The 27,502-nt window shown below is 37.0% G+C and overlaps 1 protein-coding gene across 1 annotated transcript; it reads left to right on the forward strand.

Annotated features, from left to right (window-relative positions):
• The first annotated feature begins 3,243 nt into the window (after positions 1-3,243).
• Positions 3,244-26,578, forward strand: CCDC66 (coiled-coil domain containing 66). Its single transcript, XM_059823044.1, has 19 exons — positions 3,244-3,315; positions 4,594-4,658; positions 6,958-6,980; positions 7,816-8,233; positions 9,118-9,253; positions 9,424-9,527; positions 10,536-10,660; positions 11,438-11,614; positions 12,463-12,594; positions 14,089-14,342; positions 14,718-14,802; positions 15,647-15,808; positions 17,299-17,446; positions 17,895-18,017; positions 19,333-19,811; positions 21,196-21,233; positions 21,513-21,799; positions 22,263-22,390; positions 26,323-26,578. The coding sequence occupies exons 1-19, from the start codon at positions 3,305-3,307 to the stop codon at positions 26,404-26,406; spliced, it is 2,979 nt and encodes a 992-aa protein (XP_059679027.1). The 5' UTR covers positions 3,244-3,304; the 3' UTR covers positions 26,407-26,578.
• The last annotated feature ends 924 nt before the right edge of the window (positions 26,579-27,502 follow it).

Here is a 27,502-nt window from a genome sequence, read left to right on the forward strand (position 1 = left end):
TTAAAAATTAGTTTTATTTACAGCTTCAGATAGCAGCACTTGATCAGCTACTATCAGCTTTTTCAAAGAACTTGTTTTCACACTTCTCTAGCAAAACACTGATGTTTTACTTATAAAATATTAAAATAAAAAGAAATCCAAATGGACTGTGAAACTTGTTGTTTCAGGAAAAAAAATTCGTTTTAGAGTCCTTATAAGATGATGTTCTGTATGACAAAGTTAAACTTTTGGAGAGATGCTTAAAACTGTATTGCCACCTGCTGTCTCATATAACAAGTCTGGTTGGCTATATTATTTAAAATTCTGGAGGTATAATATAAATCTATTAATTTGAGAAATCCACTGTGAAGCAGGGGATGAAATATAAAATTTTAAATCATGAAGAATGATTTAGTGCCTAGTCTCCCTTTCTTTTGCTCGGCCATGACTGGTCCAGAAAAAATAAGATGAGTAAATGAGAAGGAAATTACCAGTGAAGACTGTGTAGCTAGTCATGCCCTGCTTATCATAAAACAACATTCTCTTGCAGCTGTTATCACATTGTGGCCAGATACATACAGCTGGGATTAAATCAGGGATACGAGATTCATGAAAGTGAAGAGCCGCTTATTACAGATACAATGTTTTGAGAGAGCTTGTGGATACTGCAAACTGACTAGGAAGAAGAAAATGCTTCAGTCTTCTGTATCTCCTCTAGCAAAGAGGTGATCATCTACAGGAAACTAGGATTTAGTCTATGGTAATGCTACATTTCAATGACTTCAGTTTTCGGAGAAGCAGGATGATGAAAGAAATACAGTAAGGTTAAGGTTTTAACACCTTATTTTGAGGGAACTAAACATAACAGAAGTTAATTAACTGTTAATTAAATTAGAAGAGATTATGAATACTAACAGAGACCCCACCAAAAAAAAAAAAGGGGGAAAAGAAAGATTAAAATATGTACACTGAAAGGTTAGAAATATGAATACTAACTAACTCAAGTACCTGGGGAAAAACCCCAAAACACTAGTAATCCATTAAATAAATAAATAAATAAAATGCAATAATTAAAAGGGTGTAGCTTAAAGCAATATTTCTGGGACCAGGTTAGTAATAAAAGAAAATAAACATTGCTGTATGGAACACTACAAGAATTGCTATTCTTGGACAGTAGATAAGGAGACACATGGTGCCTGTTTGACATGTTTTCATCCAAATTAAACAGACAATGCCCTTCCTGATGTATAAGAACACAATTTCAATGTTGTTGTGAGAAAGCATTGTTCAACAGACATTGATAAGCATGCGTTCTTTCACTTTGTCTCACTTTTGTAGAATTTTTGTTCCTGGATTTAATGATGATCCTACAATGTATCAGCTAGACAAATTAATGTTCAGAGGTTATTCTTGATGACATCCCAGAAAGATTCAGAGACACAGAAATAAGGCAGCCAAAAATGGCAGCAGTTATCAACAACTTATCTTCTATGTTCCGTGCTTCAGAGGACTTCATATGTTGTGCATTACTGAGAAAAACTCCAGGTTTTCTTTTCTTTTCCTCCCTTGTTCTAGTCCCTAAATGAGAGTTTCAAAGACTTGTTAGCTAATGTATCAATCAATAAATACCATATAAACAGCTGCGAAGCAATATTTGAAAAAAAGACATAATATTGTCTGATGACTGACATGTTAATTTTATATAAAGACAAACGAAGCAGTTCAGATAGTATGGCAGAGAGCAGATTTTGTGTACACATTAAACCTAGCCTCTTTGTCTGTTTCTCTATTATTGCTTATTTGTTTTCTTTTGTAGTCTCAAAAGGGCAAAACTTCTATTACTGTCAGCTGGAGTAAGCACTACAGGATCCGCTGCTATACATATGGTACCTTTGGCCAGACAAAATTAACTACATCTAGAAGCAACACTGTTCAAGACAAGTCTTAAGAATTCAACGTCCTTTGAAATAAAGGATTTCAGTAAGCATTTGGCTTTAAGCATAAGCTTAAATGCCATCGTGAATAGTGAAAGATCTAAATGGGCTCTGAAGTATTTTATTGTATCTGACTATACACAGTCTAATCCTCCTTACATAACTCGAAGATGTTTTTCCTAAAAATGACGCAAATTGCAGATTCATGTAATTTGCCTGCTTAGATGTCCCGTTATTCAAGAAGCTATACCTACAAAACAACAGACTGGACGGTGCTTAGTATTCAGCTCCTGAAGCGCTTCTCAAGAACATCACAAACGGACCATGAGTACCCACCACCACCTAGAGCACGGTTTGGAAAACCCAGCAAACACAGTGACGATCGCAAAGAGCCGGGTCACAAAGTTCAACAGGGCTGTCATGCGGAAACCACTTAAATAGCCCGAAGTAAAGCAAGCCCCAAAGAGTGTACTGAATAGAACTACCCGTTAAAGACAGCCCAAGTTAAAGATGAAAAACGTCCTCGGAGGAGCCGGCCCTCACCTGGCGCCCCGAGCAGAGGACGCCCGCAGAGCTTCGCTGCCGGGTGCTCCCCACCCTCCACTCCCGCCGCACCAGCCCAAATTCCGGAGCGCTGTTGCTGCCAAGCAGGCCATCCCGGCCAACTCTTTCCCTCCTCAGCTACTTTCTGCTTTCCGTGTCTCCTCTCCTGACGAGACTCCGAGGCCGCCGCTCCCCACGCAGCGCCAGGACACCGGCCAGGCGGGTGAAGCCCCTCACCGGGTCGAGCAGACCGCCCGCCTACCGCCGACAGCCATTTCTTCCCCCACCTTCAGCAACACGCCCCTCTTCCCTACCTTGTTTGCTTTGTGAAAACCACACCAGAGAAAAAAAAAAAAAGCGAGCAAGAAGCAGCCACCCTCCCGGGAAAAGCGCCCGAGTACCCGCTCCGGCGGCAACAGCCGGTTCGGAGGCGGCAGAGCCCGGCCCCTGCCCTTCCCCCACCCGCTGCAGCGCGCCCATCTTCTCTCCCTTCCCGCTTGACCTTCCCCTCGCCCGTCCCTCTCTTCCCTCCTCCCTCCGCAGCCGCTTAAGCGCCAGGGATAATCCCCCCGTGATTGCTCTGCTCCCTCGGCGAGGCCGTTGACAGCAGCCGCGGGATTTGTGCGAAACCTCCTGGGCGTGGGACTCCATCCCCCACAACGCCTCGCTGCGGCAGACCCCGCAGTGTGCGAGGAGCCCATTGGCTAAGCCGCCGCTCCGCGGGAAGCCTATCGCCTCCCAGCTCCTTTTGCCAGGCCGGCAACCGCCGTACACAGCGAGCCAGCGATGTGCGCCGCTCCCGTGCTTCTCCTCAGCCTCCGCCGCCTCGCTCGCAGCCGGGCAGAGCCATGAATTTGGGGTAAGGAGGGAGAGGAGGAAGGGGCTCGCTGGGCTGGCAGCGAGAGCCACTCCCACCGGCTGGGACGCGGCCCTGTCCGGGGAGGGACGGCCCCAGCTTTTTACGGCCCGGGAACCTGCCCGGCCTTCCCCTGCGCAGCGGGTCGGTGCCGCGGCTCTGAGGGGAGCGCCTTAAGGCGCTTAGTGCCTCGCGGCCGAGGCGCTGGTAACAGGAGCAATTTGCGTGACAAAGCCGAGGGGTTTCTCTTGGGAGGGCCTCGGGAGGGGTTTAGGGGGATGAGATATTTAAAACACTGTGCTCCAGTGGTGCGAGAGGAGCATCCGTTAGGGTGAGCGGGGCGTACAGCTTTCGGACCCAGCCGGTCGCGTTCCCTCAAGCCAGGGAAGCCCCCAGCGCGCCGGCAAGGGGCGGGGGGAACTGCGCCCATGTGCCCGCTCCGGGGTGGCGGCGGCGCCACCACCCGCACCCGTCCCGGGGCCCCGCCGCCTCCCGCCGACACAAAGCGTCGACAAAGAAGAGTAGGTGCTGGGCTCGGCTTAGCTGCCGTATGCTACTTGAAGGTCTAGAATTACAGCTTCGGGCACTTCTGTGCTGCCATGTTAATTAGAAAGTTGCTTGCGACCTTTAGATGTGTTAGGGTTTTTCTTATATTTTAAAGATAAGCGTTATTTTGAACATCAGTCTTCATATTAGATTTCTCAAATTAATGCACGGAAGAAAGAAAAGCGTTTGGGTACTTTACACTCATACACCTAAACACTGCCCATTTTCTTCTTTGTTTAAAAACCTTATAATGACGTTTGTTCCACTTTAAAATGTGGACCGTTTTGCCTGGAAGCATAATTAAAGACCGTTTTCAGAATACATCCCCTCATTGTAATCAGTGCTGGCATTCAGGGAGACTTGCTTAGAATTTTTTGTAGCACACAGTTTATATTGTTGGATTATTAAGTTCTTGAGGGAGGTGTATTGCTATGTATAACAATATAGAGTGGCACCTTCAGCATGAAGATTTACTTTGCAACATGAAAATCCAAATTTTCCAGTATCAATAATAAAAATATACCCTCTTCAAGACGTCTTGATTTCTTTGTATTAAGTAACTTCTCACAAATGTAGAAAGCTTGGGGTATGACAGACTGTCTGGACCAACAGTAAGTACAGTGTTCTAATTAAATACAGTTGTCCTTGTTATTAATGCAAAAGTCTTGCCATTATCAGATTGCTTAATATTTCAGATTCTCCTCTCTCTCTCTCTCTCTCTCTCTTGTTTTGCAGAGATGGACTGAAGCTTGAAACTGAAGTGTTGGATGGAAAGCCTAGGCTAATTTTAGCTTCTTATGGTATTTTTTTTTAATCATTTATCTCAAGGAGTCTTTAAAGCTTCTTGAAATTAAACTTAAGATCCAAGCAATATGAAGCACAGCTTTATTGAAATATTTTTCAAATTAGGAAGAATATTTGTGCATTGTTATACACGTCCTCTTACCTACCAGCTTGTCACTGGTCTAGGTTTATACCGGACTTCTGAGTAGTCTGTCCACTGGTGAACAGCTGGCAAATAGTTTTGACTCTTTACAGCTTGTCTCTCCATTCATTAAAAAAGTTAAGTACTATTATATATTGACTGACATAACCTGAGAATTTCTGTAATTTTATAGCACCTGACTTACCAAGGAAAGAAACCTAATAACTCTCTGCTTAATTTACACAGAATTACATCATTACAGTCACATTTCTGACTTTAAAGCAGCTTTAGTATTCGGCAGTTGACGCTTATAATTTTCAGTAAGCAGTTTATTTAGGCCAGATCTCGTTACTACCATCTGAAGATGACTTTTCCACTATATGTTCATAATTAAGCATTAATAAATTCTATTTATGTGATTTGTCAAACATCTGTTTCTACGCAAGCACATGTCCACTTTCCCTAACTATTCTACGTAGTGGTCAGGATACAGAAATTCTTTGTTTAATGCCCTCTAAATTACATTTGATTTTCTGCATTTACTAGCTGTCTAATGAGGCATTATGGAATATTTTGAGTCAGTAAGGAATACCAGTCTACTGGAAACAAAACCTTGCAACACCTCTAAAACAGCAGTGCACTTTCACTTTTTCCAACCATCATTAACATCATCAGCTGGATAGGGGCAGTGTACATTTCAGAGTACCCCAAGATAAAGCATTACCTTTGACTTTGAACTAGCCTTGAACAAGCAGTCTTCTTCAGCAATTAACATGTTTATACAACTGATATAAACAGCATTTCCTTGAATTGAATTGTGTCAAAAATTGCATCACTTCTGAATTTCAGTTTTCTGCACTGTCAAATACTGCTGACAGTCTTAGGGTCTAAAGTAGGATTATTCTGTAGTAGCTTAAGCTGCTACTTGAGATAGTTCTCTTTTACACAGAAAAAAACCCAAAGAAAATAACCCATAAGCAGCACTTTGGAGTTGCCCATTACTTATCTCCCCACTATGATGGCAAAGACCGTATTTATGTTTATTTCTCCTTTCAACGGAGAAATGGGGTTTGCATAGCATGTAGAATCCCACCTTACTTAATTTCTGAATAGTCAGAAGGTGGCTTTTACCTACTCAGATGAGTGTTGAATGCTTGAGAACCCAGTGATAAAGACAGCTGCAAAACACCCTTACTATTGAAACATTATCAGGATGGTTCAGGATTTAATGCCTGTCTCTAGAAGACAACAATTTAGCATACTCCCAGGTTTTAAAATGTTCATCTAGGTTAGAAACTGTTAATAGTGTAGTTTTGCAGACTTTAAGAATAGTGTTCCCCAATGTCTTTAATTGATAACACCAGAAAAATAAGAAGTATAGGTGCTACCAGGGCAAAATGTGCAATAACCACTGCCAGAGCAATAATTGCATACTGCAGCTGAAGAAGCCTGGTTTCCAACAGATGTGTTCCACTAAAATACCATCCTTGCTATTTTCTCCCCCTTTTCCGTTAGCCATATATGCAGGATTTGTGTTGAGTGCTACATTCCCTCTATTAATATTATAATAGTCTTTATTAAGTAGTAGTATATTAAACATAGACATAATACTATTTTTAAGACCACTACACCTCTGTGCATCCTCTAGGATTTGGGTTAAAAGACAAGAGTATTTCAGGGCATAGGTAAGGGGCACAATAATGGATGGTGTGATTATGCAAGTATTGTTTCTTTAGGCTGTCAGTGATGGAGACAGATAACCTCATTTAGTAAGATGGGGTTGGATGCAGGGACTATCCTGGAAGGATGTGACACAGAAAGCAAACTGAAAAATCACAAAACACAATTGAAAATAAGCCATTACCACAGGGCTCTCTGTGATCAGACCTGCAGGGGAGGATCAGACCTGCACAATAATTTTATTAGATCTATATAAAACTGGAAATAGTTACTGAAATATATCTAATTTTTTTTTCCAACATACTTTTGAAGTGCGTATACTGAAATCCAAAAAAAAAAAAAAGTAATGGGGCAGATGTTACGGGGAAAGTACTTTCTCTCAGCCTTACAAAAATTGGATGATTGTAACAGTTTATTAATTTCTCAAGATTATTTTTCAGGAAGAAGTTGTTATTAAATACTTTTCTCATATATTTGTGTTTGTTTCCCAAAAGATAAATCAAAGCCTGCAATGAAGGTAAGTGAAAAAATGACTTTTTTTGTTAGAGCACACAAACTAACTAGTTAATTTGTTAACACAGAAATTTGAGAACACATTTGAACTGTCTAAATACTTGTAATCAATGATGTTTATTAAAGATAAATAAGTATTTCTCAGGTTCTTAATAGCTGGTAAAAAGGATTAATTAAAAGTTCCATGACTACTTTTACCTTTGCAAAATGCTTTAGTTTATTTTGCCAAAAAGTTACAGCAGCACAGGGAATCATCTAAATCAGAACTTTCAGAGAGCTTAAAGGGACTGTGGTAAAATATGGATTTGAAGCGCGTTTAAGTTCCAAATTAGTCTCTGTTGTCTCTGTCTGAGTAAACTGGAATGCAGTGGGTTGGGGAAGGAAAGAAAGGAGAAAAAGGTTTCAATACGTAGGAGATAATTACAAGTGTACATCAAGGACCTTGAAAAGGATAAAACTTCAATACAGAATGGAAAAATCAAGACTGAAATAATACTGACTGTATGGTGAAAACATACACCTGTTTGAAGCCAGGCTTCAGACACATCAAAGAAAAGCAGAATTAATGTTTATTAATTCTTTTAAATGTTATGCTACCTAGAGTTATTTTTCATACCGTCATTTTGAAATATTCAAATTTAGGTGCTGTATTCTCTTCCAAGGTATTCCTAGTACTCATGAAGATACTTCATTAGTTTCTACTGAGTTAGTTTCTATTGATGTAACAGAGAAGAAAAATGACACTTATTTCACTTACTGCTTCAGTCTTGGTTTTGTTTGTTACCCATGCAAGTTGATTTCCTTGTTTAATATATGGTGAAATCTTATTGCTTTAACAGATGGGTAATAAAGCCAGAGCACCTAAACAGGCATTGAGAATAAGGCATACTGGGCATGTTCTGAGGTCAACACAAAATGCTTGTATCAAGCAGGAAAACTTAACAAAACCAAGGAGTGAATCAAGCTTATCGATGACAAAAGGTGAAATACTGCAAGTTACTAAACACTCCACACATGAAGCCGCAACTAAAGATCACTGTTTGATTTTCCAAAGAGATAGCACAAACAGATATCCTCATTCAGAGAATCCTAATGTTACAAAAAGTAAACAGAAACCTCAAAACACATGCGTATCAGCTGAAGATCTAAGAAGTTTCGTGTGTTTAACACAAGAACAGCTTCAGCAGATTTTGAGGACTGTAAAACAAGGAACTAGAAGCATCTCTGAGACGCATAATGAAAGGCAAGAGGAAATGGGTAAGATACCTATAGTTGAATGAGTTAGTTTCATGGAAACAGAGCAAAATGCGAAAGCTTAACTTTGAGTTCATAATTTAAGTTCATTTGCAGGTTGCAGAGATGTTACTCTTACATTTAATGGTCTTAGACAGAATGTTGTTTGCTGTTATGGATGTGACATTGCCTGTTACTGTTAAGAACCAAGCATTTGGTAATTTTAACAGTAAAAACTAAGGATTGCTTGATAGTATTCCAGTACTTGAAGAGCAAGCAATTCCGTCAATATTGCATGCAAAAAAGGAACCATTTTACATTGAGGGAAAAAACATAGTAGAACTGCACCGTACCATTACCATTAGGAGTTTGAAAAAAGCAATACCTCAAATAGATAGGCCTTTCTGCTTTTGTGAAGAGTTGAGGTCTTGCTATGTGTCTCAAGAGCAGTGGTGCCATTTTCCTTTGTCCCGAAGAGGTACATGTATCTTTTTGCGGAACCTGTAATATTACTGTTGAATAGTATTTTATTTTTCTTAAATTTCTTCTACTCAGAAGCATAAGAACTATTGTGTATCTTCTTGTGTTACATCCTTACTCCTGTTTGTGGACCAATGGAGGTGGTCAGCTCTTAGCTACCAAGAACAAGACACACTGCAATTAAGTAATTAGAGTCCCAAAGTCTGAGCTCTTAGCCAAGAAAAGTGTTTACTGTAAGTCTAGCATTCTAAAAATACCCTGTGATACTGTAACTTAACGTGCCTTAACCATACAAGCAGGGATGAAAACAGTTTTGTTACATAGCAGGGAATTTGTGAATTTCTGTTGTTCTTAAAGTATTTACTCAATGCTGAAGAAAGTTTAGCCGTCTCATATATATATATATATTTTTTTATATTCTACCACAGCTACTAATGAGGCATCAGAGGAAAACATTATGGTATTGCTCCAAAAAGCTTGTGAAGTTTCATCTGTTCCAGATGAAGCTAACTCTGATTCAAGCAGAAAACAAGAAGCATATCCTCAGCCAGGACAGAAAGTTATGTACGTAGATCTGTACTGCTGTCTACAAAAATTGTATCTCCACTAAAAATACATATTGTAATTCTTAACCACAGTAAGAGTCTTTATAAATACTAACTAAAAAGTTACCTTTAAAATTAACAGATTAGCTTTTTAGGTAACATTAATTTTTTTCCCCTCCTTTTCTCTAGAAAGGATTCGTGGAAACCTGCTGACATGTTTAGTACCTTGGGTGAAAGAGAAGGGCAGAAAGCCTTATTAGAATTTAGAAAGACCCAATGGAAGAAGGAATTAGGTACTTATGATATACAGAATATATTTTTGATCAATTTATTACACTCAGGATGCCAAGAAACTTTGTGGTCCTTACAGTCTTTTAAATTTACTTGTATCAGTGCAGTTGCTACAAATTGGAAAGTACATAGTTTTATTAGTCTCCAAGAAAGATTAAGATTCTTGAATTTCAAAATTTTATGCAAAGATTATCTATAACTTCTTGCAAAAATGCTTCTTAACCAAATAAATATTATCACAAATAAATATATTCAGTTATGCTTCATATCTTAGGAGTTACTTGCCACCAATTTTGTCACATTCTTACAGTAGTTGATAGCGATTATAATTAAGAAATTAATTTGTTTTTTAATGGGAAAACTGTCACCCTAATCTACAAGCATGACTGAATATATCAAATTGCAATTTGTACTTGAAACAGTTTGCAGTCCTGCCCCATCACCAACCAAGGGGAATCTCTGTAGAAAAATAAATGTTTAACACAGTAGCAAACCCTCTCTGACGAATTAAGCTTTTTATGATTCACATGCAGGAGTGTTGTGTTTTGTTTTCAACTTGGGTGTAGACCATCTGGTTTCAGGGTTTGATTCTGCATTGTCAGTAGCTTCCATATCTAGCTCCATTGGTTTTAATATTACAGTAGTCCAAGACTGGTACAATAAAATGGAGAGAATTTATATACTTGGTTATTTCTGTTAGTTTTCCCTCCTCCCCTGGGACATTGTTAAGCCTTGAGTGTTTTGTGGTCTTCTCAGAGATAGTCCCCAGTTACCTCTACATCTCTGGGCAGAGACTCAGCCGCCATCCTCTTAAGAGCAAAGTAGCAAAGTCATGTTTGGACTGATTGGTCAGACAATGGTGACTTACTTTTGTAGTCCTTTTCACAATCAAAATTACACGGTAGAGTTGCATTGCTGCTTTTTTTTAAAAAAAAAAAAAAGAAAACAAAACCAAAAAACTGCCACACATCTGTATTAGGAACTCTTACTAGAGTTTGGTTTTTTTGAAGATGAGCAGGTAGCACTGAAGAAGAAACTGAAAGAAACTTTGGGAGGAGAGGTCGGTTATTTCTGGACAAAACCTGGAACTAATAAAGCCCATAAAGAGAACATGGAAACAGCTGACCCGGATAAGGTAAGGCTATCAGTAAACACAAAAGAGCACATAGTTTCCACCGTACTGCTCTAGAACTGTTCAACTTTTAATTCATACAAGATTTTTTTTTCTGTACAAATCCAGTAGAATCCAATCTCAGTGGTCACTTTAAGCTTTTTCATGGCATGAATTGCTGCAACTCCCTGTTTCACACCTATTCCTCCAATTTGTAGCTTCACAAATTAAGATCTTTGTAGTATGAACAACCCATTCTTGTCCTTCTGTGTTGATTCCTAACTAAAAAATATGAATCTTTTCCAGTTCTGAGGAATAGTCTCAAATGTAATTCCTGGTTATATAATTATTTATATTGTTCATAAGCTCTCACATACATTTGATTGCTTAGATAATAAGCATAGCAATTTGACTTTTACTCTAACCTGCCTTTTAAAAGTCAGCTGTCACTCTGAAAACACTGTGTCAGATAAATATATTGTGCTCAGACAAGACTGCTTCTCCAGTGAAATTGATTGCTGTTAAACAGAAGTTAGGGTTGTAAATTGCTTGTTTTGTGGCATAATTAGCATTCCTAGAAAAGTTACCACTCTGCCCTCTAAGAATTTGTTTCAATCTACATAATTAAGAAATACTGCATATGAGATGCTTAGTTACAAGTTTTGGCTGAAGTTTTAATGAATAGGAGCTTCGAGAAGTGTAATTTACTTGTGTATTATATGATAAAGGCTATTTAATACAAACAAAACTGGCGAGCTAAATAAATCAAGTCTTAAACAACAGTGGCCACTTTATTTGCAGGCAGTGTTTCCAGCTGACTCAATTACTACCACTGAGGAAAACTCTGTCTGTACCACTGCTTTAACCACAGAGGCTAATAAAGTTCCACTGAATGTTTCAAGTGCTCCAGCTGGGCAGCCTTCTGATTTCAGTTCTTCTGACTTACTAACTGTCAATTCCACAGCATTTGTTTTAGGGGTAAGATTTTAAATTGCATGCTGGTTTTTTTTTTTTTCACTTATTTATTGACAACAGATGTGTATCTTCAGTAGTTCTTTCAAACCAGAAGAATTCAGTAGACCTTTTTGCTCTATCTAGAGAATTGTGTATGAATGAATGTTTATCAAAATACTGATGCTTTGAAGACTAAGCATTTTCAGGGCTGATGTGGGGAACAGTACTAAAGGTGTGAGCTGAAGTGTTATTTAGCTTTTAAATATACGTTAACGAAACAGAAGTGGGAACCTATCAGAAATAGAAGCCTTTAAAAAATATATTGATGGCAGAAGATTCAAGAAGTAGTTTTTGAGTTATTGCTAGTAGGCATTAATTGAAGAGTGGTTTTTGTCAGATAACATTGAAAGTTCTCAGTACCACTGGAGTTTGTTAAATAATACAGATATCCATTAAGAAGCAGGAACAGAAGATGGTATGTAGAATTTACTTGAGACAAATCACTACTAATTAGATCATGGTGCTGAATCTACCTGGAATACAGACTGAGCAGTGAACCATAGGAAGAAGGAAGAGATTTTATTCATGATACATATAAGTAAGGTTTTTTAGAGTGAGAGGCTGATGGTTCAAGTTAGAATAGTATTCAAAGACTGGCTTATTTTGCATCTTTCTAACAACTGAAGCATTTTTATGGAGCAGTCAGACACTAGCTACAGTTTACAAACTTATGTTCATTTTTTTGTGCAAGAGAACAGCCCTGTTATGCCTAACAACTGAAGGCAAAGTTTTCTGCCAAGTCTTTATTATGTGGCTAGACAAGGTACTGAATTTTTTGTACAAGGAAGAGACTAGTACTTACCTTATTTCAGGAAGCTGTGCCACAGGAACGACCTTTTAGTGCTTTGAAGCATGAGCAACAGAAGAAGTGGCTTGAAGAGCTGGACAAACAGAAGGAAGAAGCTAAGCTACGAAAAATAGAAGAAAAACTTAATTTATCAAAGGTATCTGTGATTTAGAGGGACTTTTTGGAATAAGAGAACCCACGTCCTTTCATTTCCTGAGTTGTTGAAGGAATCAGATTTTTTTTGCAAATTGATCTTTGTATCTGTGAAGGGAACACAGCTGTGAAAGGTTACTTCATTAGCTGCCTTGATTTTTAATTTGATAGTTGTGCTGTGGGAAGATGGTTGTAGTCACCAGCGAGTAACCTAACAGTAATCTCACTTCTAGCCTGTTTTTAAAAGGAAGTTAAAGCGCACTTAATCTCGTGTTCGTCAACATACTTTTTTTCAGGTCTTCTGTTATATTCTCAACCCTTCTGCATATTGCACCCCGACTTGCATAAGAATAAAGTAGATTTTCCAACTACTCTGATCTGCTACATCACAGAGTATTCAAAGGGAACAAAAGTCAGGGAACAGGAGGAAGAATAATTTGGATTCTTATTATTTGGACTATGATTTTCTTGCTTCTTTTAGAATAGGTGTGAAACTTTTCTGACAAAAGGGACTTCTTGTTTAAAGAAAGGACTCCTGGAAAGCTCATTACATTACATTATATTATGTATTTTCCTGCAGAATGTGAGTTTTGATGCAGCTATTCTCCAGTCCCTCCAGAGAAACAGTTCTTCTTTTAGTCAGAAGATAAAACCTTCTCGGTACCTATAGCAAAAACAAAGGCCCCTTAGGTAAAAATATTTTACTAGTGATATATTGGAATGTCCCAATTGCCAACACTAAGCCAAAAAGATAAGCCTGGGTGGTACAGAAGAGAAACTTAAACCCAGTATGTCACCTCTACAAAAGTTTTAGGTACTTTTCTGGGATAGCAGTGGTGGCTGTGGGTAGAAGAGATTTTGAAAGGCTTATTTTATAATGGGCCTTTCTACCTGAAAATAGGAAGTTAGAGATTAATATATCTGCCCAAAGCACATTACTTCTGCTACCATCCAGAATTAAAATGGAGGGGGTAAATGTAGGACAGTGTAAAAGATGCCACTTGTTTGTGTTACTAGGGAGAGAATATGTACACAGTAAGAGGAGAGTATGGCAGAGTGGACAGGGTACTGACCTCTCAATCAAGCAATTCCCAGAACTATTAGAAAAATTATGGAATTGAATAGTAATATAAACTGAAAAAGCAGTACCAAAAAGCCTGAATCCATGTTAATTACTTTTTTATTTTTCAATAATTTTTTTTCACTTTCTAATTTTTGGGTGGGTTTTTTTTCTGAAAATATAGTAGCAGTGTGTTTTTGCTGACCAAGTGTATGGATCAGCAGTGTAATTTCTGATCTGAATTGCATTTTAAGCAACAGGGAGACTTCTGTTTTCACATTTAGGGAATTAACTACTGTCTGTATTGTAGCCCCATAACAGAGCTTTTAAAATATTCCTGCTTTACAAAATGTGTATTGTCTGTTTTGTTAACCATACTTTATAGAAACAGTGTAATTGAATGCGTTTCCATTTTTTTGTTGCTTCATATTTATTTAGGCTGAAGAGCATGACAGATGGGCAATGCATTTTGATTCTTTAAAGAACCACCTTAATGCTAATGCACAACACCCCTTAAATGGAATGTACAAAAAGCAGCCTGAAAGTTTTTGCCTGTCACCTGACCCTAAGGAGCTGACTGCTTTTATTCACCCTTTTTCACCTGCAGCTGTAGGCAACCTCATGCCCTCAAAGGTGGGAAACGCAGAAAAAGCTGCTAAAAACAGTGCTTTGGAACACAGTGAGAAAGTCAGGTGAGTGAGCTTTGTAAGGATAATCATCTTCCCAGCCAGTAAATTTCTAATACCTCCTCAGAAATTTATAAAAAAAATTGAATAAGGTTGTTTAAGTCTGATCTTTGGATCTTATTAATTTGGCTTTTGCTTTTTTCAGAAGTACCTGTTGTTTCACATTTGAAAGACACAAGTGTTTCCATTGTTCATTAATAAAATTTACTGCAAATAACCTTACTTTGTTCCTTAGTAAAATTAATGTCATAATTGTAAATTAACACAATGGGATAACCTCAATATGAAAATATTACTTGAAATTTAACTGATTCTAATTAAGAAAGGCTGTAGGTTTATTTTCTTATGATTACAAACATTTACATGTTTCTTTGTTCATAGTTTCCTCCGTTCAATGACAGCTCTCCTGGACCCTGCACAGATTGAGGAGAGAGACAGGCGGCGGCAGAAACAGTTAGAACATCAGGTAGACTTTTGTTTTACTAACACTATTTTAATGAGAAGAAAGGATAAAAGGTAGTGTTGTCACATGAATAAAGCATGCGATTTAATACCAGAATCTGGTGAGGTACTTGACTTTTATGCTTCAGATTACATGCTTACAGTTATTTAACGGTATTTCATTCAGTTAGACTCTACCGTTTTCTTTTGATATTTGTACAGAGATGATTGCATTTCTGTAACTGAATTCTTGCCTCAAAAAACATACAGTGCAGTCTTTAGAGCTCTGGTAGGTTTGTGTGCATTTTTCTTCAGTCTCCACAGACATCAGGAGGACTGACATTTACAGGTACCCAATACATAGGTCTTTACGTTTTTATCTACTTTATTGTCATTTACATTACTTCTGTGGCACTCTAACTGAATGTAGTATCTGCATGGTGATGCCACTAGCACAGTGTAAAGAAGTCTTAGTATAAATGTAACAAGTCTGTTCTGGTCCAACTGTTATTCTGCTAGATAGAAATACTAGCTTACAGTACATAAGGTAAAAATCAGACTACCATTTCTTTACAAAAAAAAGCATTTTTGAAAACATAAAAAGCTACTTCTGTTTGTCTGTGAGCATTTCACAAACTGCTTTATTGGGCTGGTGGTTCTCCCCTCCCAAAAAAAAAAAAGGAAGGCAGCTACCTCTCTTGTGAGAAATTAAAAGAAATGAAAGTGTTTGAAAGAAATTGTCTTGATTTTTTTTTTTTCATTTGTCCAAATCCAATTATTATGCACATATATGGAAGTATATGACTATGTAGCTTATGATACCTTTAATGTTATATCTTTTAATTTTCCTTTTTTTCTGATATTACTAGAAAGCAATAATGGCTCAGGTAGAAGAAAAACGGAAGAAGAAACAACTGGAGGAAGAGCAGAGAAAATGGGAAGAACAAGAGGAAGAACAGCGCCTAGCACGAGAAAAAGAACAAATGCTGAAACAATTTGAAGAAGATATGCTGAAACAAAAACAAAAGGAGGTGGGTTTTTGCATTTTCTGTAGTGCAGTCTGTAATAATACTGGGTTTTGAACAAAACAGTTCTTGTTTTTCACCTTCAAAATGGTGTTGCCTCATCACTTTGAAAATTAAAACTATCTGAAATTTAGACATTTGAAACCAAAGTCTGTTTCATCAATTAATAAACTTAAAACACCATACAAGTTTAAAGCAGGTTTCTTTTTTTGGACAAGGGCCTTTTCAGGAAGAGAAATGGATAAGAACTGGCAAAAATGGAATTGTAGTTTTAAATAATGCAGAAACATGCATTTTTAAATGCAAATTTAAAATAAAATACCTCAAAGTATGTGATCCAATTGTTGTTGGTAACTTGATGCTTTTAAGATGCTTCAGTACCATGAACTTTATCTGGATGTGCTTTCACTCTGGATTAAAGACTTCAGAACATATTCTGGAAAAGTAATTGTAAAAGTCATTCATGTTCTAGAACTTTCTCCTCTTTAACTATTGCTGAGCTTTACATACTCCTTTCATATAAAATTAAATCAAAAGTAATATTTTGACCTTTGGTAAGTATAAATTCTGCATTTGTGTACATTCTTACCTGTTACAGAAGGGTCTGTAGAAGGTTAAAAGCCTTGTCTGATGTTTTATTCTTCCTTTTGGCACAGTAGCAGCTATTACTGTTTGCTTTGTATTTGGAACAGTAGCAGATTTCCATGATGTCATAAGACAGTGTGATTCCAAAAACACACCCTCCTCTAAAACCTGCAGAAATATGGATCCCTGATTTCTCTGCATTTTCTGGATGGAAACATAGAGCATCTGCCTGTAGATGCTAGATCAAACTGGTAAAAAATCGGGAAAGTCATCTTTCTCTGTAACAGCTCAGCTCCCGCAAAACATATTACGCTATCCGTTGTTGTTCTTTCCACCTGCAAATGCTGTAGGAAGTGGGGATGAGATAGATGGTAATAGCAGTTTGGAAAGGAGATTTTCCTTGGTCCAGTTTCCTGCACCCTGAACCTGCCGAGTCTGGAAACTAACCCTCATATTTAGGGATGTTTTGCCTTGTTAGGGAGGCTTCTACTATCTCCTTTCGGTGGAAGTAGGAGGAAGGTGGGTTTTTAAATTATTTTTATTTAGGCTTCTCTTATTTCATTAAACCGCATGATACAGGAACTCCTAGCTGGCTGAAATCAGATGGCATTTAGGAAAAAATGAATTTATTAGAAAGGAGATAAATATCCACATAACTTGGATGATATAGATGCTTGCTTTTTAATGGTAGGATTGAACATCTTTGATTAGCATAGCAGAGGTTCTGGATTTATAATCATAAAAGTTGTATGTTACATATTGCATCTACTTAACTAGTTTTGGTTTTGTTTTTAAAAGAAAAAGCTTTACTCAAGAATATATGTAAACCTCGAGGATTATATGGACATTAAATAATCCTATTAATTTTATTCTCAAAATAAATGATCACACATATTTACTTTTTTTAAAAGGAACTTGTGACTCTTAAAACAAATGAGCTTTATCAGACAATGCAGAAAGCTCAAGAATTAGCACAGAGACTAAAACAAGAACAGCGCATTCGAGACTTGGCTCAGAAGGGGCATGACATTTCAAAACTTCAGAAGAATCTTGGTGGTGGCAAGTACAAGTTTTTTCATACTCAGTTTGCCTAGTCCTTTGGTGTTTGTGTGAAAGTTGATGGTGGTGTTTGTTTTGGGTTTTTTTCCCCTTCTGCATTTGGGTCAGAAATTGTTCCTTTGCTTCATGAACAAAATTTAATTTCAGCTTATTTAAAGAGACTTCCAAACAAGTATCAGTGTTAACTAATGGGGAGAATATTGTATTTTAGTAAGCTTCAAATACTATATTACATAAAGGAAGACATACAAAGATATTATCAGGAATGTATAGGGAATATTCAGACCTATGTGCTGTCAATTAGATTTCCAGTGAAAAAGGGAGAGCATTAGGATCTGAACCATAGTTCTCAGTCTTGCGTTGAGTTCTAAACCACAATAGCCTCGTACCTTGACAGCATGGTTTAAATGGAACATACGTTACTAAATTGAACAATTTTTCTTTTTAGGTGATACAGAATTTGAAAATTATAATACTGACGTTTCACATCAAATTAATAATTTTTCTGATGACATTAAGAGCCACATTGATCAGCAGACTTCTCCTCGGAAAGACACTGCTGTACAGACAGGTATGCAGCCCTTAAATTTAATTACTCTGACGTACCTTAAGAAAGACAGTAGAACAGCATATTTGTGAAACACAGCTATAGGGCCAAATAAATCACTGTCATTAAGAATGGAATAAAACTAGAAAGAAATACTTGGATCGACACAGGCATGTTGGAATATTACAATATATCACTATATTCTTCTAAATAAATTGTATATGTTTATAGTTGTTACTTACCAGTTACAGATTCAAATCACCCAGTCTGAAGTATGGCATTGACTTAGAGTCATGGTCACAAGCCATGTAGGACTAAATTTATATAAGGCATTTAAACATGTATTTGTAGTAGTCTTCACTGCGAATGTTCACAGGTTTACGTAACGTCGTTTGGTATCGAGCAGGGCAGGGCTTCTAATGAATCCTTGAAAATATTGGCAGAAACGTTGTCAGTAATTCTGGAATTAGAAAACTGGACTTGTTAGAAAATGAGAGCTTACATTCAGATGTTTAGAAAAGCTTTATACAATTCTTGCTAAATACCCAGACAGAGTTGCAGGTCCATCTAGATAGAATACTTCCCAGTCTTTATCTTGACTTTGTATCACACCGTTAGAAAACCCAGCTCAAACTTAGTCTGCATCTATTAATGTTGTAGATGAGGTGTGAATGAGCAGCTTCAGTCGAAACTTACAGTCACTTTATGCCTTGTATTTAGAAATTTATTAGCCTTTTATCATTTGTGAAGTGGAAGCTTTATTTTATTTGTATTTGCTTAAGCAACAATTAATATCTTTGGGTTTGACAGTGCTGGTAGAAATTTTGCTGTGAATTTGGAGAGTTTACAAATTAAATAATGTTTTTGTGTATGCCCCTTAGTAAAGAAAGAAGCTGGATTGTTAGTAATTTACAAATTGAACAAAATATTTCCATTGGAAGACAAGGATTAGGAAAGTAAGTTACTCCGAGTAGCACTGTGAATATGACCAAATCACTGGCATGCTGATAAACTAAACAGAAGCTGTGTTCTGCTCTTCACCATTGGGTACCATGACAGAAATAGAATTCTACATTTTAAAACAATGTTTCATTTTACATAAATTATTTTGCTTTACAGTGACCTGATTTTGTTCTTCAATCTTTTTTTTTTTTTCCCCTCCTTATTGAGTCTGCTTCTAGTAGTCCTATCTATCTTCCACATCAGAAAGAATAAAAAATATCATAAAACTGTATAATACTGAATAAAATCAGTAATGGTAGATTGATACGCATACAAAAGTCAAACAAGTAATTTGAATAGCTTAGACTTTGAGTTAAAATACAAATTTTTTTTGTAGATGACTTTAATACTTCAACATACACTGAGTCAGCTGAGGAAAGAACTGTGTGTTGCGGATCACCTGATATTTCCATAGAATATAAAGAAACTTCTAGCAGCAAAAAATACCAGAAGGAAATGCAGTACATAGATAAAAATAAAATTTCAGGAAAAGAGAATGGTGGCATTTACAGTGATCTATATGAACAATATGCAAAAAAAGAAAGACGAATCAAGCCTTCAGAAAAATACAGCAAAAGACCTGACTGGAACATAAACAAGCCTGGGAAAAGATACATTCCAGCATCAGAAAGATACCCTAAACAGCTACAAAAACAAAGGGAAGAAAACAAAGTAAGACGACAAATGGAGCTGCTTCAATTGGTAGAAAGAAATAGCCCTGGGAATCTCTGCCCAAAAAAGGGTGGTTATTCAGACACGTCTCCTTCACCTCATGAAGAAATAAATATAAAGAATAAGGGACATAGAGTCAGAAAGGTAACTGTTTGGTCTTTAACAACAGTGATGTGTATTTTTAAGACTCTTGTTCCACGCGGTTTTGCCTGGATGGGAATTCAGTTATGTAACAACTCAGGCATTGAGAATTTTCCTATTACTACCCTTTGTGTAAAGAATGGTGTTACAGCATTGTTTCGTTGTTCATGATCGGAATAATATATTCAGATTTCATAACTTAGCTTTTACTGTTATTTCAATCTTCCAAAGTGTTTATTCTCTTTCATTTATTCATTATCATTGATTCATTATGTAAACAGGGAGCTTGATTGAAAGCAGTGTGCAGGATAGAATGACATCGCTGACTTGCTCTTTTTTGTCCAGTCATTATGTTGTGATAATTGAGTTATAGGAGTACCTGTTCAAGAAAACAATTTTTATTTCTGTAAAGGGTATGGATTACTGAGGATGCACTCTATTGTCATAAAAATGCCTCCTCCTTAGTGGAGTCGTTTCTTCCCCATTTGCAGTAAGCATGTGTCGGCATAGCTTGTGGCTGGGAAAAAAAACTATTTTCATTTAAAGAAAATACTGTCAAATATATTCATGCCTTCTCTCTCTTCCCGTCTCTTGCTTGCTTGCTCGCTCTCTGTATGTGTGTATATACATATGTATGCATAAACACCTCACTTTTTCACACCTTCCAATAGAAGAAATCTGGTGTGGAAAAGGTGGCCACTTCAGTTCTCTTTAGCCATTTGTTTATTGTGGCTACATACACATATTTTAGAAGCTGAGGGTGTTAAAAAAAATTATGTGAAAATACATAACTGTTCACATAGGTATCTTTAAAGGTTTATTCATTTGTTCAACTGAGTTTGTTGGTTTATTTGAAGTTAATGGTAAATCTAAGTTTTGTGCTTACGTTATTGAAAGGTAAACGTTCCAGAATTTTGGACCTGAGAAATGGGGCAGTGAATTTTAGGCAGATCTTTAAGATAAGTAAGCATTGTTTGATACCATAAGAAGCATGAGATACGTTAATATTTTTCATTTAAATAGAAAACTTCTACTGACTGTATCTAGAAACACAACCTTTAATAATCATTATCTTGGGCTGAATCTTTCAGGTTTCTAAATGCAGCTTTCCAAGATCATTGGAAAATATATATAGTATTTTTAATAATGCTTAGAGCTGCCAAAGACATAGAAGATTGGAGCAAATTCTCCCGTAATTTGATTAATTTAGTTCATAGACAATACAAGTCTCTTTAATGCAAGTCTTTGATAAATACTTTTCTCCTGAACCCAGGTGAAACAGTCCTTTTGGAATTTCAGAACAAACTTGTCTTGAAAAACGAAAGCTTTTAATATAAAAAACATGGAGCTTTTTATTTTACTTTTTACTTTCTTGGTTTTCTCCTAGGAAGAACAATTACATAAGACTCATTTGAGTGAAGAAAGGTACGTCAGTACTCTGCATTAATGAAATGTATAAATACATTAATAGTGAAATATACATGCTTTTCTTTCCTGATTTTTGATTTTTTTAAAAGAATTTAGATGCATCTAATTCTCTACTATTTAAAAATACATAAGACCAGACAAACTGCAAGTATAGAAGCAGAGTAAATGAGCAAAAGTCCAGTTGTCTGAGGATTCTTTGTCTCTACTACTTGAGAAAATTAATCACATTACTTGAGTATTGCTTGGGGTTTTTTTAACTGAAATTGTTTCATACAGATCTGAATCACCACCTGTTCCAGCGGTTAAGAACAGATTACACCAAGTACAACAAAAACATACACATGCTTCTAATTTCCTGGTGCATAACAACAATAGTAGAAGAGAGAAAAATATCAAGACAGATACACAGCAGAGGAGCTCCCCTCCTCCGGTTACAGAAGCTGGAAGACCTGCCTCTTCACAATTTATTCCGTATGTTCGAACAAATGAAGTATATTATCTTGATCCAGATGCACCAGTGACTAGACCTTCAACACATGACCCACAGTATCGACAGTTTAATGGTACTGAACTGTATTGTGAACTGATTAATGTAGAAGAGAAGAAATGTTAAAGTGATGTAGTTCAAAGTGCTACAGTTTATTCAATTTGGTATTTTACTGAATTTTGCAGTAACCTGTGTGTGTCACAGCACTGTACAGAAAGCCTATGCAACCAAATGATACTCACTATTAAAGAAAAAAAAAAGAAAAAGTAAAAAAAGAAATTCAAAAAAGCAACACAATTTCTTATTTTTTTATCTGTTTTTTTGTCTGTTTACCTTTAATGAAGTATGATTTCACTTCTCTGGTATTATTGTATATAGATTTGGGTTTAGGAATCTAAGTGTTGTTTGACTTAAAAATAGTGATTGTAATCTAATAACCAAGACCTGATTTTCACAAGCTGTGAAAATCTACTGCTTCAAAATGAAAACAAAGTTGATAAAAAGTATTGTTAACTGATTTGATATACATTTACTTTTAGATTCTTACCAAATGCCACGACAGATTTTTAGCTCTGATCACGTTAGAGATCCTCTTCTAAATCCTGATGTAGTTAAAATCAGAGAGAGACAACAAGCAATTCTCAAAGGATTGTCAGAATTACGCCAGGTAAGCAAAAAGTTATTGGATAAACATATATGTATATATGTACTAAAGTCAAAATTAACATTGCAAGCCATTACTACATAGTCATAAGCATTAGTCTTTAATTCATTTTTCCATCATCTATGGTAAGTTGTGGGCCCTATCCTCTACTTTTGTTTCCTCTTACCGATTTTGCTTTTCACGCATTACTTTCATTTTTGGACTTTCCTTAGAGGGAGACAGACTATGGACTCCTTAGTCCTTAGGTAAGCTATGGAACACTGGAGTACCTGAGAAAACTTGAGACCAAGAGGAATGGCTTTATTTAGTCTCCCAAGTTTTAATAGTTAGGGTTGCTTATAGTAAGAATGTTTCAGTTTCAAGGGGAGAAAGAATAGTATTTTAACAAAACACTAGAACCCTTGTTAATGAAATTTCACTTCTGCATTTCATGGGTAAGCCAGTCATGACAGAGCAGTGTGGTTGGTGTAGAAGAGTTAGTGGGGTGGTAGTCATTTGTCAGTCCTGGAACAATACTGTAATTTGCAAATTTGAAATGTGAACACTTACAAAATCCTTCCAAGATAGCTATCCTTTGGTTAACACGTCGAAGTAGAATACAGGATTTGTCAATCAGCCAGATTTAATGAGTGAATATAAAATGAAATTTAGTTTAATACTTCACACACAAGAGCTCCTGAGACAAAAGCCTGTGTATGTTTGTATACATTGTTCTATTTGTAGTAAGTTACTGGTAATTAGATCTACAGGATTGCCAGAAGGATTTTGAATATGGCGAGACTGTCTTTAAGGATCCATGTTCTAGTAAATTAAGGAAGCACAAAAGATTATAGCTGGTAACTGTGAAGTTATGTATTTTCCCGATTGGAGTAAGAATACCAGGAAAAACACTGTCAGGCATCTAGTTATTAAAACATGAGTGAATTTGATACTCCACCTGTTGGCAACAAGGTGCGGCCCGTAGCAGATTCAAACTGCAGGTCTGGACAATCACACAGTTTCCTTTTATGCTTCTGAATGGCCTGATGGGACTGCAAGACAAAAAAAAAAAACACCCAACATTTAGGTTTGCATTTCATTCTTGAACACTAAAGATAAACATGTATCAGTATCTTCTCTTGTTTCTGACTGGCTCTATACTAAAAGGACTTTACTTCTAGCAGCACTGTTTCTTTTTCTTTGCCTTAAGGGAGCAAAATTGCATAAATGCTCAAAATAAAGGGAAGAAAATCTGAAAGACTTAAGTACTACAAAACTACCAGTAGTTAACACTATTAATTACCTGCTGTGCTTTAGAAAGACAGAAGTTCTGCCATGCATACATCCCGCTTCCGCAGTAGGTAAATTCCTTTTGCAAATGAAGGGTCATGGTTCTCCCCAAGTTACTAAGAGAAGGTGTGACCCACAAACGCTGAAAGGTTGCCAGTTTCTGATGGCTTCCAAATAGGTTTGACTGGATCTGGTCTTCTCCAATGCTCATTAACAGTCTTGTTAAATATCTACGACTGTTAAGTATTTTGTATTCAGGCTTCATTTGCCAGTGGTATTTTGGTTAAGAATGAAGCCAGCTTCAAAGCACAATTTGATTCTTGTGCTTGCTGAGGTGAACAAAAGCCATGGATGTTCAAATAAGGTGATAGTATCCATGTTGGCAAACTTAAGAGACAGGAGCTTAGGGACATTTTTGATGCATAGTATATATTCAGGTCTTAACAGTGGCTAAAAACTAATGTTATGGTTAGTCTTTCAATGGACCTTGGTTGTGGAAGAAAGTTAATTTAAAACATGTAGCATTCTTTTTTAAATACCCTACCAGCTGCAGAATGCATTTAGGACATCAACTGTTGAACTTGCATGTATCTTGTATACCTAAAAGTATTGTATACTCCTACAGGTGACACCTGTTTTGCATCGGTTATTTCACTGAGAAAGGAAGAGTAATGCAATATTTTGTATGAAATATAATTTAGAGAAAGAGCAGAGTTTAGATTATCTTCTGAAATAGAAAAGTAGTCTTGTTTTTTAAGTTAAGTTCTATATACATGGATATATATATATTGGATTGATAGTTTCAGAATATATTGACAACATATTTGGCCATTTTTAGCTGCCTTTTGTCTGGAGGAATTCACAGCATATTTGACCAGTCTTTAGCCTTTGGAATACACACCCAGCTAGAGTAATAGATAAATACAGTCGGGCTGTTTCAATAATGTCTAGCTGAACTGGCTGACCCATGGAAGACACCAGTGAAAACAGAGGGCAGATGAGGGCCTTCCTCTGCCAAAGGGAGGGTGATTCTGTCATTGCATTTGCAGGAAGTCTCTGCCTGTATTTTAGGTGACAGCAGTAATAGGAACTATCAACAAGACTCTTATTTTCCTCACTGAAACTGAAAGAGTAAGTAGAATAAGCCCAAGTTTATTCATCCAGCAAAGTGAATTAAGTATTTGAAGAAAAAAGGACAAAACCCCCAGCTACAGCCAGTACATACCAGAGCATCTTATTTTTACTAAGGCAATAAAAGCACTTGCCAACAGGTTGTAGCCTACAATGGCTAAGTGATCCTGCCAGCCACCAGCAGGCTGTCCACGGACATGCAAAGAAAGACCTGGCTCCTTGTCCCTACGTAGATGTTTCACATTACTTTTCTCTAGGCCCTTTATATGACCTTTGCAAACCACGTGATAGACTTTGTTCCAGTTTTCAATGTTACTTACTTGTTTCTCACCTCAGCTCTGGGTTGCTTTAAGGCAATTTATTGCATGACTTTGTTTATAACATGCTACTAAATGCAAAAACCACTCTATAATAAAAGTAATTTTTGACAAAGGGACTGAACGAGTCCACTGAGCCATTAATAGCAATAGCAGATACTGTTGATATTAGTTAAAAAGGAATTCATCAAGTGACTGAAAGTAGGCAGCTGCTGCTTTTGGAAGGATGCAAGTGAAGTCTAACAGGCACCTTTGCTAACTGAAGCCAGTTCTGCGTGACCTCTCTCTTCCCTTCTGTGCCACTAGGAATACCGTATCTGAATTGTTGTAGTACCTGCTAGCTTGTGTTAGGTCTCTACTGAGCTGTGCCAGCAGCCTATAACCCTTGTCTTTGAGAAAGCTCTTAGAACTCAGGAAAAATACCAGTGTAACTTTCCTTTTTTTTTTTTTTTTTTTTTTTTTTTTTTTTTGGGTAAACAAACTTCCTTGGTACCAAATGACTTCTGATAGGTCTAAAATGGATAGAGACCAAGAGGCCCGATACAGCAATATATACAATCCTATTAATGACTCTAAAAAAAAATTTCAGATTTATGAATGTACCTGATATAGCTATATCATGTGTTACTTATCACATAGCCAAGGATACATGGCCAAGAGTTTTTTGTTACAGGTTTTCTCCATTGTGTAGTACTTACAAGAACCATTAACAAAGCAGGAACCTTTTACCTTTTGAGAGTAAATACGCATGTCCTAGAGCATCTGACACTGTTCTAATTCAAATAGTAATGCTGTCCTTTATCTTGGAATACAATTTATGTGAAGACTAAAAGCTGGTCCCTGTCAAGGTTTTGGGTTCAGCTTCATACAAGAATACACTAGAATACCACAAATGCAGTGACAGTGCACAGAGGAGTGAGCAAGTTAAATTGAATACAATGGAAAATTCCTTTTTCCTCTGCACAGTCATCCCTGGAAACAGGACTGGCTTCCACATCAGTCACACTTCAAGTCTTTTGCAGAAGAGGGAGAATCTTGACTTCCCTCTCTACTTACAGAGTGTATGATGTAGTACTGCTTTTTTTTAAAGTAGTAGTATATTTAGAAGCAGTGAGCCTTAACAAGTAAATTGTTTTAAAATATCAAACAGTGGCACTTTATGAGTTTAGGCTGCATGAGGAAGACAGAACATTCATGTTTATATTCCATTTATTTCAGGGCCTCCTGCAGAAGCAGAAGGAGTTGGAGACTGCTCTGATTCCCACTATAGCTCAAGAAGAGAACTTTATTTCGCCATTTTGAGAGGTACATGTGAATGTTCTGAATTCTTAAAATGTAAAGGTGCAGCACTTTGGTACTGTAATTAATTATGAACCATCTCTATCTTTTTTATGGAAGATTTAAATTATGTGAATTTTGGTAGATTACAGGGTCATGTTGCTTTTCATATTGAAGACAAATTAAACTAATGATGGTGTGTCTGTTTAGAATGGTCTTCATGGTGCCTGAAGACATATGTCTGTTTAATATAAACCACCAAAACACTGTATAAAACTGTTACATGGGGTTTTGTAGAGCTCAGTATATGTATTTTGATAAATAAAAAGATTAAAATGCATTCTGAATGGCTTGGGTAGAGTTTGTTGGTATTTTTAACTATGGGAAGCTGCTTGTACTTAACTATTCAGATGGCTTTTAGGCTTAGACAATATATATTAACTCAAATAATCCCAGATTTTAAGACCACAGAAGTGCTGACTATAAACTCCCCCCCCCCCCATTAAAACAGGATAGCAGCACTTTACATTATAGTGGGCTGGGCCCAAGGCAGTAGAACTCAGTGTAAGGAAGTTTTCATATAAAGTGTCTGAACAGATCAATATTCAAAGGCTTCCACTCAGAATTAAATGTTTAATTTGCTTTTAGTCTTTAAAAGATAGGACGATCTGGGGTAAAACTGTTTCTCTTCTAGATCTCTACAGAAGATGCATAACCTGAATTCATGTTATTTTGTGATAGCATGTGATAAACACCACAGAACAGCCAAACAGACTCTTCCCAGCACCAGCTGTTCCTAGCCTTAACCTGAAGGTATCCTACAGCAGTAGCAAAGGGAAGAGAGGCGCACTCTTCCCTCTCAGTTGTATGCCAAGTCATGCAGTAGGTGAGAATCTGCACTTGATGTTGTAGGTGGTGGAACAGTTCTTCACAAAATCCATTAAGGTTTATTGATACAAGGGAGTTCTTTTTTTGAAAAAAAGATTATTTATTTGCCGTGTTTGGGGGGAGGGTAACAACTGCTACACTAGTCTAGTACTGGTTTGTTCTTAAACAAATAAATCAAATGACTATTAATAGAAGGACAGACATTCAACTCTAGGGAAAAGTCTAGGGGATG

The sequence above is a fragment of the Gavia stellata genome, chromosome 12, assembly GCF_030936135.1.
Source record: "Gavia stellata isolate bGavSte3 chromosome 12, bGavSte3.hap2, whole genome shotgun sequence".
In the NCBI taxonomy this organism is placed as follows: Eukaryota; Metazoa; Chordata; class Aves; order Gaviiformes; family Gaviidae; genus Gavia; species Gavia stellata.